The 17,170-nt window shown below is 39.7% G+C and overlaps 1 protein-coding gene across 1 annotated transcript in view; it reads left to right on the forward strand.

Annotated features, from left to right (window-relative positions):
• Nucleotides 1-16,337, forward strand: part of CHN2 (chimerin 2) — a 168,158-nt gene extending 151,821 nt beyond the window's left edge. Inside the window, exons 9-13 of the mRNA XM_080610893.1 lie at nt 404-577; nt 2,314-2,391; nt 9,156-9,293; nt 10,858-10,963; nt 14,505-16,337. Coding sequence (XP_080467019.1) covers nt 404-577; nt 2,314-2,391; nt 9,156-9,293; nt 10,858-10,963; nt 14,505-14,676 — 668 coding nt within the window. The 3' untranslated portion in view covers nt 14,677-16,337. The remainder of the gene's footprint in view (nt 1-403; nt 578-2,313; nt 2,392-9,155; nt 9,294-10,857; nt 10,964-14,504) is intronic.
• Nucleotides 16,338-17,170: the final 833 nt, after the last annotated feature.

A 17,170-nucleotide genomic window follows, 5' to 3' on the forward strand; every position in this document is an offset into this window, starting at 1 on the left:
TCATCCATTAGCAGCACTAAGCCACAAGCTGTCCAGATGAAGACAATCATTACTGTGCTAATCTTATAAAAGGCTAAACTATAATACCAGTAAAGTCCCACGGATACAAACGCAACACCTAGAGCTATGTGTCTGGCAGTGAACTAACCCAGACAGCACAGAGGGGTGTGAGGGACATCCAAAGCTTTTGCAGCTTTTTAACAGCTTTACTAGAGCTCGCTTTACCCACCATAGTTTTTTTACAGATTTCCATGCTCATCTTTCTCATCTCCATTTTATTTATTCTAGTTTTGTTAACTGATGGAGAAGTGATGCCTCTTGCTTGATATGGCCCAAGGAAAGCAATTGTTAAACAAGACCTACCAGCATTAGTATTAATTAACCTTGCTAATTTTGCTTACAGACTGTGGGTTGAACGTACATAAGCAGTGCTCCAAATACGTGCCCAATGACTGCCAACCAGACCTCAAGAGGATAAAGCGAGTCTACTGCTGCGATCTCACCACGCTAGTGAAAGCCCACAATACCCAAAGGCCGATGGTTGTGGACTCATGCATTCGAGAGATCGAAGCAAGAGGTTTGTGTGCTTAGGTTAAATGAATGATTAAATAAAGATGACTTAAGTGCTAAGCTAAGGACAGGGTAGTATGCTCATGCCCACTGAAGACAGGATGAAAGGAGAGTTTTCTTAGTGTAGGTGATACATTGCTTTGCATTAGGTAGTAAAATTAAATCATGGCATTTCATAATGCAATTTCCTGAAATGCTTTCTGAAACATGTCAAAACATGTACTACATTACACTTCTGAAAGGGGTGAACTTTAAAGTGAACTTTAAGTTCATGTCTGTGTGTCTTTTTTCATTATTTTCTTTTAACATACCTAGGGACACTTCCAATTTCAGAGTAATCAGTTTAAATCAAATCCTTATTAATAACCTTTCCAGACATTATGGGCAAGAGAACAGAAGTGATCAGATAAGTGAGGTCACAGGCAGTGGCATTTTGTGGTATGTCACAAACTGCACAGGGTTTCGCATTATGTTCAGCTGCTGACTGATGGATACCATAGATCAGGTGTTATGTCGCAGCCAAGACTCCATCTTGTGACAGGTTTTTGATACACAGATGAGTGGCAGACTGAAGAAATGCCATATCCCTTCCAACACAACACAGTAATGATCACTTATTTTTGCTTTGGAAAGCAAATGTCTATGTCATGCTGCCTAAATTTCCCTGTTAGTCATAGCTTCAGCACAGGTATCCCATAATGTTGAACTCCTGGCATCCCAGTAATCTGCATGGCAACACGCTGATACTAGCCATAGGGATTTCAAAGCCACACATTGTCTACTGAAATGAATCAAAGATTTACAAGTAAATCCCCTGCATCGCTCCGTAAAGCTCTACCGGGATTATATCATCATTGCAGGAACAAATAGACTAGTTTTTACTAAAACGGAAGAGCTTCACTGCAGCGATATAGCAGGAAGCAATGTTGTATTTGAGATCTAATCACTTGTACATTTATTAAGATAAAATCTGTGGCTGCTTCGTTTTTTTGAACATCTTTAAATTTCTTTCTTTATTTGCCATAGAACTATGTAAGATACAGATTTTGTTCTTAAGAAAACAAAGTGTATTGAATCTTACAAGTAGGTTTTCACGGTGCACAGTCACAATTAGGAGTTCTGGGTTTAAAATAAATAATGTATGTGTAACTTTGCTTGCCTAGCTCTGCCTGCTCTGCTGGGCTGCCCTGCATTTTATGTTGGTCTGGAGCAATGAGGGAAGAGTTGTGCAAGTAGAAGGGACATACTGAGATGGACAAGAGCAATATCCATCGCATCTATCAATTTGTATATAAGTAAAAGCTGACAGCTAAACTGGGAACAAATGTGTTTATACGAAAAGACAGTCTGTTACTTGTGTTGCTATTTATCATTAAGCAACTGGTAAAAGGAAAGGCGCCCTCTAAAGCTTTGTTAATTGTAGCCAAATCCAGGAAAACCTCCCACGTAAAATGAATAAATCATGATAATATCACATGCCCCAACATTAGCAAATTGCAATATTTTCCTCTAACATAATCAACCATGTAACTAACAAAATTGGGAAGTATAAATTCTAAAATTCTTTAAACCTTAAAAAAATTATTTAAAATTATTTTGGTCATTCCTTAAATGCTCCAGAGTTTCACATTATAATTAATATTTTGTTGCACTTACCAGATCTCTTGTTCTTGCTTTGTTGGTTTTAAGCCTAAATATATGTTGGTTACAGAAACGAAGTTAACCAAGAACTTTTTGTTTCAGGTTTAAAGTCCGAGGGCCTTTATAGAGTCTCTGGCTTCACTGAGCACATTGAAGATGTGAAAATGGCCTTTGATCGAGGTATACCATTTCTTAATCTTCTACAATTTTAATCTAAGCTTTCAGTCCTAGGACTTTTTAGTTCTTCTGAGGTTTATATAGGTACCATTGCAACAAAAGAGGCATATAAGCATTAGTACAGAAAGCATCCTGTCTTTTCTGAGTTCTTAAATTAATCTGTAGTCCTTTCCATAAGAAGAAATCATATTTCATAGTTGGAAGGAATAATTAAACAGTAAGTAATGGTAGGTGGAAGGCTAAGTGCTCAGGGGGCTGGATGATTGCTAAACTTAGCAGCACAGCCTGGGCTCCTAGTTCAGGTATGAGCCTAGATAGTACCAGGGGAAAAATTCTTAGTCCTATCTTTAGTAGATTTAGTAGTGCATTACAATACAATAATCTAGTTATGAAAACCAGGAACTTCAACTGGAAAATCATTCTGTATGCAGCCTTGTAGAAAGCACCACACCACCGTGCATGTGATTGCATCTGCGCAACAAATGAGAGGAGCATTAAGGAGATTAGTTGTACACCATGTTGAAAATCTAATAATTAAAACATTGCCTGATTACCATCTGAGTAGCCCTTCTGAAATGATTTAGCTCATTACATTGGTTCTGGTTGTGCACACCATCTCTGCTCACGTGTAAGTACACATTCAAGTATACATGTAAGTGGGTGCAGAGTATGGATCATCAACAGAAGTACGTTTTCAAGTACATTTAAGAAGTTACATAAATACTCTTCTCCTTCTCCATAAATAGTGTTTTCCTTCCTACTTGATTTTTTTCAGTTATTACCTGTAACATGTTTAGGGAGACAGACACAGTCCAATGATTGTAAGCCTGTGGGGATGAGGCAGGTCCAGGTCAAGCCAGAGTGTCAGCCTGTGGGTGAGGGAACTGACCAGAAGGGTGAATGGCCAGGCACAGGTATGGCCATGGTGTAGCTGAAGACAGCTACATGTTACTCAGGCAGGGACTGGGATCCCACAGGCAAGAGGTGTGGGAGCTCCAGGGGAGTCTGGGCAGGACCAGCAGGGTTTATGGGTGGCACATCTTACACTTGCTGTGCCTGAATACTTCTTTGTTTGAAGACGGTTTGTCATGCATACATCACTGGAAATTCAAACTAGGGATTTCCAAAGTGACTGTTTTCATGCCGTATTGAAATATCCTTTAAAAAATAATGCATATCTGAAAATGTCTTGGATGATGCAATTGTGAACATAAATACATATGCACACATAGGCGAAAGAGATGCACACTGATATATGACTTCTATCATGGGAAGATATATTTTGCAGACGTGCCATGCGAAGCAGTGCTACTGAGAGCGTCACAGTCCCCATAGGTCCCACTCTGTTCTCTGCAGGTAGACCTGGCCTGGCAAACCCTTTTGTTCTTTGTGTTAATTCTCCTCTAAATATCTAACCTGAATGAAACCCAGAAGGAGGAGCACAGGTTGGAGAGGAAAGAGTTTGAGGAAAGCAAATGGAGATTTATGTCTAAGCATGACTTTAATGCTGCTGCAGCTGTACTTCCTTTGCAAATGCTTTGAACCATTTGAGCCAGTTCAGTTTTACAGACAGCATATCTGTTATTATTGCCTCTGCTCATGGCATAATCTGGCAATACACACTTTAATTAGACCCACAGCAAGGAAGAAAGCATGATTTACTGGCAAAGAAGGCAGCACCTAGAAACAGAAGGAGTAAGGTCAGCAGCAGTATCAGATTTCCAAGGGAAAAAGAGAATGGATAAATATGGAAGCAGAGAAAGCAAGAACCAAGTTGCATACAAAGGCTGTGGGGAAAACCATTGGGCGTAAGTTGATTAAAAGCTGTGTCTTAATTTTCTTTAAACAGTCTCATGAGCGAAAAGAGCTAAGAAAGGAGAGTGTTGCCGTGAGTAATGCTAAAAGCAGTGGAACAGGGAACCTTGTTATGAGAATTGCATGACTAGAGACCAGAAGCTCAGAACTTCCAAAACTTTGCAGTTTTGAAAATGCTTTTTTTCCCCCTGAACAGAGATGGAAAAGCAGAAGGAGTTGGGGGTTTGGGGTTTTTTTTAGCAGGAAGGGGTTAAAGAAAACCAAACTAGACTTTTTGTTCTGACTTGAGGGCTGTGCAGCTAGAAGGTGGATGTCAGCTGGCAGAAGGCTGAATTGGCAAGATGCTTCTACCCTGACAGCTCAGGGCTTGCTTCCCTGTCAGATCCAAGTTTACAGAAACAGGCTCCCCCCGGCTCCTTAGCATCCCAGCCCGATGGGTAGGAGGATCACTTTTCTGCTGCCTGGTTACCCCTGCTTAGCTCTAGAAGCCAGAGCAGAAGCGATTGGACTGTCCCAAGGATGTGGAGTATCCCAGATCTCTGAACCAGGTGACAGAGCTGGGACAGAAGGGAGCTGAGAGTCAAGTAGCAGGTCTCACCTCCAGCAATGCCTGGAAGGCTTTTGTTCAGATTTCACTTTCTGCCCAGAAGGTGAATTTTCTGGGAGTTTCAGAGCTGTTGTTTCCACATTCATCATGGGAAATTAACATATTTTCAAAAGTAAAAAAAGGCAAAATAAAGAAAAAACTGTGTCTGAAATTTCATGTGGAAAATTCCTGATCAGTTCTGATTAATAGATAGGTGTTGCAGCAGAAATAGCCATATCTGTGGCCACGTCACTATCTCATCTCAGACATCTCTGGAGCACACTGCATAGCAGAAGGTAAATATGTTTAAACAGAGCTTGGGATAGCTGCTGTTGAAGGAGAAGGGGTATAAACCAGAAAAGAAAACTCTTTTAATCTAATAGATAGTGTTTGCACAACACTAGAGGATGTACACTGGCCAGGAATCGATTTAGTTTGACAATTTAAAGACCATTTTTAACCATCTGAAAGCAAGGCTCTGAAACAACCTTGTAATAAGAGGAGGGATAAAAACCTTAACTAGTTTTGAAATGGAAGTTGAGGGGTTTATGAGAAGGATTGTATGGCATGGTGCCTGCAGTAGCAGAGCACTCTGCCATTACAAAGGTCCCTCCCAGCCCATTCTTTCTGAGTCAGTCCCCAGCCACCTGGCTGGAATTCCAGTGTGCTTTTGCATCTCTGGAAATACAGCTTTTAATAAATGGGTTTGAAAATAAAGAAGCAAGGAGCCCTCTCATTTTAATGTGCAGGATGCACCCTTCAAATAATGCCATCAAGCTTTCTGATTTCCCAAGCTCTTTGTCAAGCCACAGCAGCCAGAAGACAGTATGATACAGGGATGATGCAGAGCTGACTTAGCCACAGGGTACCCACCTCTCCTACTGATTTCATGTGCAGCTGAAGGAGCACAGTGAAGAGAAACCAGCCCTCCCTCTGGCTAATTCTGCTCTGCCAAAGGGACACTCACTTGTTGCTTCCAAAGAATTATAGCAAGAAAAAAAAAACCAAAGGCAGTTTTGAAAGTTAACATGACAGGAGGAGAGTGAGATCCCACATAATGTTATTTGGGCTCAATGAAGCTGTGATAGTTTCAAAACAGGGAGATCTAAACTAAGACTCCCTTCCAAAGCCTAAGCAGTGTAAATACCCCTACTGTAAATTAGCATTAGGCTCTCTGAGGCACTGACAATGTTCCATTTTAGTGATTTTTTTGTAATGAGAAGGAGGGGAATAATGTGGATTTATTTAATCTGGTGAATGTTGGTGCTGTAGAACGACAGTTGCTCTCTGTCAGCATTGTTGAGCTGTGGTGGTGTAGCATCCAGAAAACCCTCATTGTGCACTTTATCCACACAGCTGCCATTGTCACCAATGCATTCTGCCCTCCCACTTGTTTGTGTGACTGGCTGGTACAATACACTTACTAAAAATATGATGCTGTTAAATATTACATGAGTACTTAGAGGCATCCTAACTCATACGCACTTTTTTGCCAGTGTAGCTGAAAACCTGTCAAATGCAAGTAAAAAAAACCCCACAAAGCAGCACGTTAGCATGGCAAAGGCTCTGCCATGAAAAAAAAGCGTTAAGCAAAAAGGAACTTATCTAGAGATGTAATTCAGTATTCAGAAAGCATAGCTGAGGCTTTAAGAACGTAATACTCTATTTTGTTCTCTAATAAAACTATTGATATATATTTCTATAGCATCCAAAGTCAGCTGAAACCTTTAAGGAACAGAATAAAGACTTTCTTTGTCTTGAGCTGCTCAAACTTCAATATAATGCAACAAAATATGTTGAGAGTCAGAGTAACAGGGAAAGAGAAATGACAGGGTTTGAGTAGAATTACATTTGTAAAGCTGAAAATGAACAAAAAAAAATCCAAAATTTTATAAAAGATTGCATGAACATATGGTCACTGCAGTGATACTGAAAATACAAATTACAATCTGAGCTACTGTACTGAAAGGTGAAAAAAATGATTGTGGTAATGCAGAAGGTATCATATGAAATAGATGCAGTTCATACAGTATGCTACTGCAGAGGATCCTCTGTGAAACATGTGTCATGACTTTACTGACAATGAATTTCAAGGGCTTTCAATTGCTGAAACTGAAAGGGAAAACAAAAGAAAAACCAAAATCTACCAAACTATGATTCTATAAAAGTGAAGTAAAAATCCCCCTCCCCCTACATACCCACTGCAGAAACATGTAGGAATATTTCAGCAGCCACGTTGTTACACTCACTTTAAAATAATCTTCAGTGCATTTCCAATAGCTGTATATTTGTCTCTGAAGTGAAGAGAAAAATCTCTGACTCAGGAATGAATGCATTTTTCCTACAGTAAGCAAATATGTAAGTAAGAGGGATGCTAGAAGTACATTGTACTTTGAAGTACCTCTAGCTGAAGTGCCCCTTTAAGGAAGCTTGCTGGTCTGCTTTGTAATAACACTTCCATTTAGTATACTGGTGACCTGGATAATAGATGCAACCTTCTGCTTTTCTGTATCTGTTCTGATGCAGCTGCTGGCTCCTTAGAGGTATCTGTTTTCAGTGGAGCATTTTGAGTGCTCAGTGTCCATCAATTAAATAGAGCTCTCCACACAAAGCTTTACAAGACTAATGCTACTGTGCCTGGAACGTGTGGATTAAACAAAAGATTGGGGCAGTGTAAACATCCTCCTAGGGCTTATTGATGCTGTATTAAATTAAATGCTGATGGATGTATTCAGACTGCTCAGCTGCATCAAGAAAGGCTGTTTGTTTTAAACACTTAAGCATATAATCTCCTCTTGATGAGAGCATGTAGTGCTATTAGTCTTAATGAGAATTATGTGCATACATCGGACAGGACATATCCCTTCAAGATTAATGCCATAGGTTTCTATAAAATGTCTACAATCAATATAAACTATTTTACCCTGCTGTGAAAATCTTTATCACCATCTTAGACATCGTCTATCAAGCATACCCATTCATCTGTCTGTATCAGGGCATGTCTACAAGTACTACTGAGAGACAAGCAAGGCGATGGCTTTACTGCATGTCAGCACCTCGGTGGTGACAGCCAAAGCTTGTGCTTCACCTCCTGGGAGATACAAATGAACTTCTCTCTGGTGTTCAAGCAAGCAGAACCACACATCACCCTACTCACTGTATGCTCCTAATCTTCACCACCTCCTGTGAGGAAAGAGCTTATATCTTTACTTGAAAGGTGGGAAATAAGGACTATGAGGTATAACTGATGTCAAAGAAGCCTGAGATAAAGTTGGGGGTTAAATCCAAACAGCCCCAGCCCCTGCCTGATCAGTGTCCTATCCCACCTTCCTACTGGAAGGGCCAGGAAGGGAGGACAACGGAATTTCTTGGTCTGGAGAAAAATGTGGGCATGAGGGTACTAGGTAGTTCAGAACAGATGTAGTCATCTGAAATTGAAAAATAACAGTGATCAGCCTCACTGCTAGTTCTTGTAATGTCACTCCCTGCAAGCCATGCGTTGGTCAAGGGTTTACCAGCAACACTTGTAAATGTTAAGCTCATTGGATTAAAAGTGCTTCGTAATGAAGTTCTGATTGTGTTACAGTATGCGGCAAACAAAATGTATGTCTTTTCAGTTGCATAATTCATCTATTTAACTCTTCATGCATTACAAGCATCCATATTCATTTAACAAATTCTGATCCACATTTCAGAATAAATTGTACAGCTAAATGCCATAGCATGTCTATTTAAATTCAAATCTTTGCAATAAGTAAGTCAAATATTAAGAGATTAGAGGACATCCAGAAAATAAGGCAGCTTTCTTCCTAGCTAATCAGTATAGATAGATTGGTGCAGATTGACAAGATTTGGATGTTTACTCTGACTTTACCCACTGATCTCCTGAGGATCACTGAAAATTTATGTTATTTCTCTGTGCCTCTGTTTCCCTGAGTGAAAAATGAAATGAGTGGTTCATACTCCTGTGCATTGATCTGCAGATACAAAATACAACATCAGAACCAGTTATTAATAGCTTACTTTCAGTGAATGGGCTAAATTCAATAAATATATTATTAACATGATTTTTCATCCAACATTAAAACATTATGTGTGAAATGGAAAACTGCAGATATTGTTGATGTAATCATCAGCCCCTCCTAAAGATGTAAGCAAATAAATTGTTTGCTAGAAGATAAAGAACTTACCGTTCCTCATTCATATACAGTAAATTTGGTAGCAATATATTTTCATTTAAGCTTTCCAAATGCTATTAGGTTGTTTCTTCTTGTCAGATTGGACACAATAAATCTACATTAGAAGCCTTGCCTTGCTTCAGTCAAAATTAGCCTGGTTTCAAAAAGATTTCTTCCTCCTCTTCCAGATGGTGACAAGGCTGATATTTCTGCCAGTATTTATCCAGACATAAACATCATTGCTGGAGCACTGAAGCTATACTTCAGAGACTTACCCATTCCCGTGATCACCTATGACACCTATTCCAAGTTCATAGAGGCAGCAAGTAAGTATTGCATAGTAATTTGTACCAATCTTTAATTACATTTCCCATCCATAAAGCTGTGTTAAAGAAAAGGAAGACAGGTAATAAATTGGAAGCAAGGGCATTGTTCTGTTCATTTCTTCTCTGCTATTCCCATCTTAACAAGAAACTGTTGCTTAATTGCTAATCAGATGGGACACCATGCAGGTTGAAAAAATAAAAGTAAATGTAGGGTATCAAAATAAGTGACCAGTTTCAGAAAGTGTGGTTTCAGTACCAGTCAGTGAAGCCAAGGCATGCCCTGGGACAGGGTTTTTCTTGCAAATGACTCAAATTCTATGCCAAGAGGGAGAATGTCCACTGCCATTGCAAGGACTGCATCTGACACTGGGAGGAGCCCAGGGCTGGTGTCATGGCCACAGTTCTGGCTGACAGTGCAAGACCGAGTAATGAGTGAGGGGTAAGGGCTGAGTGAACAGTGTGAGCCTTGAGTGTGTGTCCCATTTCCCCACCATTTTGCCTCAAATTCTGCTCTCCAGGCACAGCCTTCCATTTAATGATAGTCGTTAATGAAAACTCAACGGATGGATTGCATCAAACTGGGTTTATTAGCAAACATGTCAAAGACCTGAAGTACCTAAGAAGTAAAATGCTTTCTTCTTTAAAAAAGTATCCTTAATAATTTTGAAATGGTACCCTGTGTATCGATAAGCAGCGGGAAGGGTGGTCTGTCTGTGTGACTGTGCTGCCTTCCGTTCCCCTCTGGCTTACCCCACCTGCAACCACAGGTACCTCTCTCCTGCACTATCCTCTCCCTCCGTGGCAGAGAAATTATTGTTTCTTGTCACTTGTCCAACAAAGAACTTGTCCAGAGGAAGCAGTTCCTATCATGTCAATACAACAATCTCTTAAAAGCAGGATATAGAGATTCTTAATTTTCTAAAATTTTGGGGTCCTGGTGCCATTTGTATGAAAAGTCATGCAGCAAATATCTCTGACTCAGTTCACAGCTTAGGAATCTATACTTTTCACTTGTAAATCCTGATCAGATTTTTAGAGAGATTGACAAACATTCTTAAATGAGCACTGATGCTCTCCCATCACTGATACCTACATATTTTAATATGTTCAGAAATCTTTGTTTATGCAATTCCATGTCATTTCAATCTCTAGCTAAACTTATATATTCAAGCATAGTCTCCAAAGGCATATATCCACACTCTCATCTGGTTTTGAAGCTTAATGGAAGTAATCTTACATAAGACTTTAGAGAGTCAGTTCTGGGCAGAGTATTATGAAGCACTTAGCAAAGCTCAGGTACTGTACCTATACAAGCCTGTAGATAGAGTTACACACCACACTATTGGGTGGTCTTTGTTGCTGGTTTCTTTGTAAAGCTTTTTTTTCTTTCTTTGAGGATTCGGCAGTTGCTGATAAGCTCCATGTTTATGAGTTTAATATTTATCCCTCTAAGCACACTCAATGGCTTGTAAATGACTCCATAATAATAAGTTTGCTTCCTGAATTATGGCTGTTTACAAATGGAAAGCCCTATTAGCATTAATCCTGTTCGGTGTTTTAACAGAAATCTCCAATCCTGATGAACGACTAGAAGCAATACATGAAGTGTTGATGTTACTCCCTGCTGCTCACTACGAGACACTTAGATACCTAATGATTCATCTCAAAAAGTAAGTTAATTGGCATGCAGGATAATTCTTGAAGAGCTTAACAATTTTCTGCTTTGAAAGAGAGAATTACAGAAAGTGCCAATGAAGCTTCCATTAGAACACTGCCACTAAAACAGTAATGTTATAAATCAGCAGACAAGCTATGTTTGTGTAAATGCATAGAAGCTATGCACATATACAGCATAGATCCTTTTGCTGGCAGATCAGTGCAAACCTTCGAAGAGTTAATTGAGGTTTGTCACGCTTTTCTGAGATGGATAATATCTGAAAAATACTGGAATGGTAGGTACTAGATGTGCTGCAGTAAGTCACTAGATCATGCTTTGCTTCTGCCTCCCCTTACCTCCTGATTTGTCTTCTTGAATGATAACCCTAAAAGGAAAGAGCTGTCTCTTGCGAGTTGTTTGCTCACATCACAGTTAAGCCAAGAATCAAACAGGGCCTATTTTTATATGACTAGTAAAAGAAATACAGGCCCTTACCCGTTTTATTTGTTTTAGTTTCAAACACACTGCCTCATTCACTTTACAAAGCTTCTTTAGGCATACATACAGATTCATAAGGCCTATATTTAATTTTCTGAAGTGACTTGGGAGTGTACTGCCAAGTTTTCTAAGTTTTCAGCTAGATACCTAGGAAAACTAGGAAGTGCTCCAAAGAGGATGCCCGGCTTTCACTAATTTCAAGCAGAACTGTTTTGCAAAACCATGCTAACTCCACTTTGCTACTTCGGGTATTTACATGCCCCAGGAAGTCTTCTTTGTAAGTTTTCAAAAATCAAAGCTAAGCAAAAACTGGCACTGTCATCTCAAAGCAGGCCTTCATTTTAAGGTGCATTGCCTAAGATGACCCTTGTCTCTGGTTAAAGTTTATAGTGCTACTTGGAATCAACAGAAAAGGGGATAAGGCAGGAATAGAATACTTACCTTTATACAGCAAATCCTTGATCTTTGCTTAGTGGTCCCACTACTTGCAACACAGCTGCAAATTTGAAGTATTTTCTGGGTTTGATCTGCACCATTCTGCACTGTTAATGCTAACCTACAAAGAAAAAGGCCTCAAGTCACGTAAAATTCCATCAGAGAGCTTATGTGAAGTGCATTTCATGCTCAATCAGGTTCTCATTATGCAGAGACTTTTCCTCATTTTGAGTCGGCTCAGGTCATTACAACTGAGTAATTTTTCCTTTCAATGAGACATTACTGGGGCATGCCGGAACTTCTTCGGACTCTGCAGAAATGAGATGTGCAAATATAAACCCTTGTCAGCACGTACACTTGGACAACTTGGGATGAACTATGTTGGCTTTTAAAAAAGCCCGTGGAGGCTGTGGACAAGCAACTTGCACACAGAATCAATAACAGGCAAGTATTAACTTGCCTTCCTTCTTTTTCATAAACTGCAGAACAGGCTTTGATTCAGCTGTTGAGCTGAGCTATGGATGAGACAGAAATAGTCCAAACAGCTGATCAAGCTTCTCTCTCAAATACCTGCAAGTCACGCCATGTATTTCCTCTCCCAGACCGTACCGTTCAGTGTCTGCAAGGAAATCAAGTTTGTTTGCACCCATCGCAGTTAAGCCAAGAATCAAGCAGAGCCTACTTTTTTATGCATATTAGTTCCCGTAGAGAATTTATTTGAGAGATATGAATATGAAAGAGGAAAGGATCCTTTAGGTTCAGCCTATGCTGTTCTGTAGATTAAACATAGAGACCCGACTCCAGCCCCATAGGGCTCTTCCTGCATGGAGAAAACACATGCCCATTCAAGGAGTCTATGTAAAGACTGCAGGATCACCAGCATTGTTTCTCAACAGAAAAGAAACTGCACTGAGTTATTGTTAAAGCACAGGGAAATCCAGCAAAGGACAATGTCAGCAATGAAAATTGAGTTTGTCAGTCAATGACTTAATTGCTTTTTTCACTCATCTTTGCAATAACTTTTTGCTCAAAACTGAAGGGCATACAATAGCACGAGCAGTCCCCCATGTGGTGAAATACATACAGCTCCATCCACGGTGACATTGCAGTGAAGCTGTGAATCTCCTGTGTCTTCTCCCTATGCCAGCAAGCACTCTTGCACAGAGATGCTAGGAAGATGTATGTGGCACTGAATAGCTATTCAACATCTGTGCTGCATACATCCACAGACAGAAAGAAGAATGTTACACATACACTTGCACAGAGATGGCAGCCTTTGTTTGTCTTTTCTCCTTGCAAAGTCCAGCCAATGTGTCTGTGCTAGAAGATTAGGATGCATCTGTGAGTAGGGGCATTAATGCACTTCTGTCCTGAAGGCAAAGAGGAAGTGTTTTTCCGTGACAGAGCCACTCCTTGCAGAAGCCAATAGTAGGAGCAGGACCTAGTCATCTAAAGACCTTGCAATCAAGGGAACACCAGATTACTTCTGGTTTCAGCCTGTTCGTTCCCCTATGGCATGAGCGAATCCGCTGCTGCCCAGCTTGAAATTGCTATGGCTAGGGCAGTCTCAGCTGGTCCCAGAAGAGCTGGCTCCAATACCAGAAGTGGTCCACTCTGGCAGAGGAGTTCCATGGAGAACTTATGCTGGACTTAGTAACAGCAAGTATCTGGTCCAGGAGGGACAGTGACCATTCAAGGGACTGTGTCTGTGTCTACACTGCAGTGCAAAAGCACTCTCAGAACCAAACTTGAATGCCGAAGGCTTGCTGGGACAACACTGACGTGGCCCACCTGGGGGAAAACCTTGAGCACACTTTCCAGCAAGTCTGACTGATTTTCCAGTCAGGGCTGACTTCTCTGCAGCTTGGGCAACCCTTGGTGGTCTCTGCTCCAGTCACACATAGTCTACCTATTCTTGTATTCTTACATTGTATGACCCATGTCAGGGAACGAAACAGCCTGGGCTCCTTCCTAGAAGTGCCCCTTTTTTCTGTCAAGGATAGATGGCATTTGTAGCAGCCTGACTTTAGCAAGCCCCCTCTCCAAGCTGCTCCAGGATTGGGCCTGCTCCTAAAGTATAACAAGTAATCACTCAGCTGCTAGTTGACCTGAGGCACTCAGCAAGGCAGAAATGTGGGAAGGAGTAGGTTCCTGTGTGCTGGAAGCATGTCTGGGAGCACAGGAGGTGTTAGTAATCAATATAAAATCTGGAGTCATATTTGGAAAGCCCACCCACACCTCTGGTGTAATGCACACCAAGCACAAAGTGCCAGAGTAGTCCCTGTAGCATATGGGACTGCTCCACACATCATCAGTTAAATAATGACTATGCTTTTCAAAAAAGCAGTTGCCACTAATTCTTATACCCTAATGGTGGAAAAATCACTTAAGAGTCACATGAGGGAAGTTTAAAGGCACTGGAAATCTCAGCTCTACCATAGCTGTATTGGACTTGCTGTGGAAACAGTTACTATAATAAGTGAAAGTAAAAATTGTGACTGAAAAATGTCCTTATCTACCAATGCTTGATGTGAAGCAGGACTTCACATTAAGATGCATATATCCTTTTCTTCTGGAAGTAAACAACTACTTACCTTTCCTTTTTTTTCCTTGTATTTTAGGGTTACCTTGCATGAAAAGGATAATTTTATGAATGCTGAAAACCTGGGAATAGTGTTTGGGCCTACTTTAATGAGACCTCCAGAGGACAGTACCCTTGCGACGCTGAATGACATGCGGTACCAGAAGTTAATCGTGCAGATTTTAATAGAAAATGAAGATGTTCTCTTTTAGACAGGGATAGGCAAATCTTCAAAGCCATTTGTTTTAAAACAATTCGTTTGAAGGAGAAACATTTCTTTAAATTTTTTTAAACAGAAAGGAAAAAGTTCCTTGACTGCACTTCAATTTCTGCAAAGTTGCAGATGGATGCCAAAATGGTTAAGGAAAGCCTATGTCTCATAGACATATGCCTCTTTGTAGAAGGGAAAAAAAAAAGGTCAGAAAAAATCCTCTTACCTTGTATCTTTTGCCTTGCCTCAGATGTATATTTGTTTTGAGAAGTTGCAAACAATTTTATTGTTAACTTATTAAGAAACACAAAACGTATTTTAATATGGCTAGAGAAGCAAAAAGGTACTTAATCAGTGTTACTTGTATACGCCTATACATTTCCCTTTCCATGAGACATAATTATATATGTCAATTGTGAAGCAGAACCTATATTATAAAGATATTTTTACTTTACCTAGCTGAAAAAAAACCAGCATTTTATTTTAGCAAACTATAAATCAATGCGGTGCATTGATTATTTTCCACATAATTTTTCTTGCATTTTTGCTACGATATAATGAAAACAATTACTACTATTGCAGTATTATTCTGACATACCTCTTGTATTACGAGTTTTTTGTTTTCTTGTGTGTATTCCAGCTTTCCTTAAGTTTCTTTGCATTTAGGCACTAGCATCCTAAGACTGTACACTTCTAGTCATTTGCTGTTTCCCAAAACACACAGTATTTTCTCTCCTTTTTTTTTTTTTAACTCTTATGTAAAATACAGTATTGAGAATTTCTGAAAAGTCCTGGTGGCAGAATCAGTTTCACATGCCAGATTTTTCTTGGATTACAGAAATATGTAAGTTAAGTGATGCTGGGACACTGGATATTTTCTGGCCTTGTTGAAAAGTTAGCACTTTTTTGGGTTCAATATGAAGGATTTGGTTTTTCTGTAAAAAGCTACTTATGTTTTGTCATGTTTCTGTATTTATAAATGTACAGTAAATCTGCTAAAAATGTAGGTATTTATCTTGAATGTGTTTCCCAATGGTTTGTTTAAAAAAAAAAAAAAAAAAAAGAAAGAAAGAAAAAAGTAGGAAATGTGGGGGTTGGTAAATTTAATTATTACCAAATTTCACTATTTTTTGCCCCTCACACATTGACCTATGGAGTTCATAGTCTAACAGCAACTTATTCCTAATGTTACAACTGTTTCTCAGCATGAGATTTTTCTGCAAGCATAGAAAATCAACATATACTTTACTACCAAACTCATAACTAATAACCCTTCATCTTGATCATTTGTATCATATGCTTGGTAACTCAGTGATGCCGTTTCCTGAATTATTTCAGGGAGCACATGTTTCTATTCAAATTGAAAAATACGTGTAACTATGATAATGAAAGGAGGTGGAGGGTATGGCTGTAAACTTGTCGTCTCCTAGAGAAATAACTAAGGGCTAGATAGATTAACCCAGTTTGCAGAGCAAATGCTAAATAGTCTGAGTTCCCAATACTTCCATAGATCCTCCTGCCTTGTACAGGGCTATTTGTTGTAGGTTATGTACTACTTAATACTGTCATAAAAATGATCTGGAAATGGTTTTATTTTGTGAAGTGAAATATGCTTTGTAATTTATGATAGTGTAAATGGAAGGAGAAATCCCATTAAATGTGTTAAAGAGTTCTGGTGTCTGTCGCTCTGACCAGATGGCAAGCTGCCAGATGAAAATCAATCGCTAATTACAATCCTGACATTGCTGGAAACTTTCCTACTGGGGAAACTTAGAGCAGTTTTACTGAATGTCAGCAGTTCCAGACTGGCACTTGGATGCCCACACTACCACAGCCAAGCCTATGCACACATTTGTTTTGTGCGATCATCTTGAGACACCTCTGTGTAAAACTTCAAGTGAGAGATGAATCACAGTGTCAACCCAACCAATACCCAAAAATGCCATCAGAGCACTTTTCCACTCCCCTGAACACAAACGTTTGTGTTCAATATTTATTGAATTACCAATGATTTTCTTTATTTTTTCTGGTCAGTTCAGTAATGAGTTTTGTTTTTTTTAAGGCAGGAGCAGTATTTTAGAACCCTTTTATTTATTTTTTGTAGGAAGACAAGCAAGCCATTCTGCTTCTCCCTTTCCCTCTACTATGAGCATACTGGTAGCTTTGAAATGTCTCACCATCTGAGGTCTTCCACATACCTCTCATCCTAAGGATTCAGTGACAGTACAAACCTATGTGTTTAAAAACACCCATGCTTAGTGTCTTCAGAGAGCAGACATTCTAATCTGTTGGACAGAGGAAAGGTATGATTAGGCATCTTAAAACACAAATATCTCATGAATTGTTCATGTTTGTCTTGGCGAACTGATTTAACAATGCCCAGCATCCTCAGCAGCATACTGAGCATGGAGGTGAAGAGACCTTGTCCCCTCCATACCTCATTAGTGCCACCTTGTGCTCACGCTTCATCTCATGTCAGACTTGCTGTGGCCATC

This window comes from Psittacula echo, assembly GCF_963264785.1.
Source record: "Psittacula echo genome assembly, chromosome: 2".
Taxonomy (NCBI): Eukaryota; Metazoa; Chordata; class Aves; order Psittaciformes; family Psittacidae; genus Psittacula; species Psittacula echo.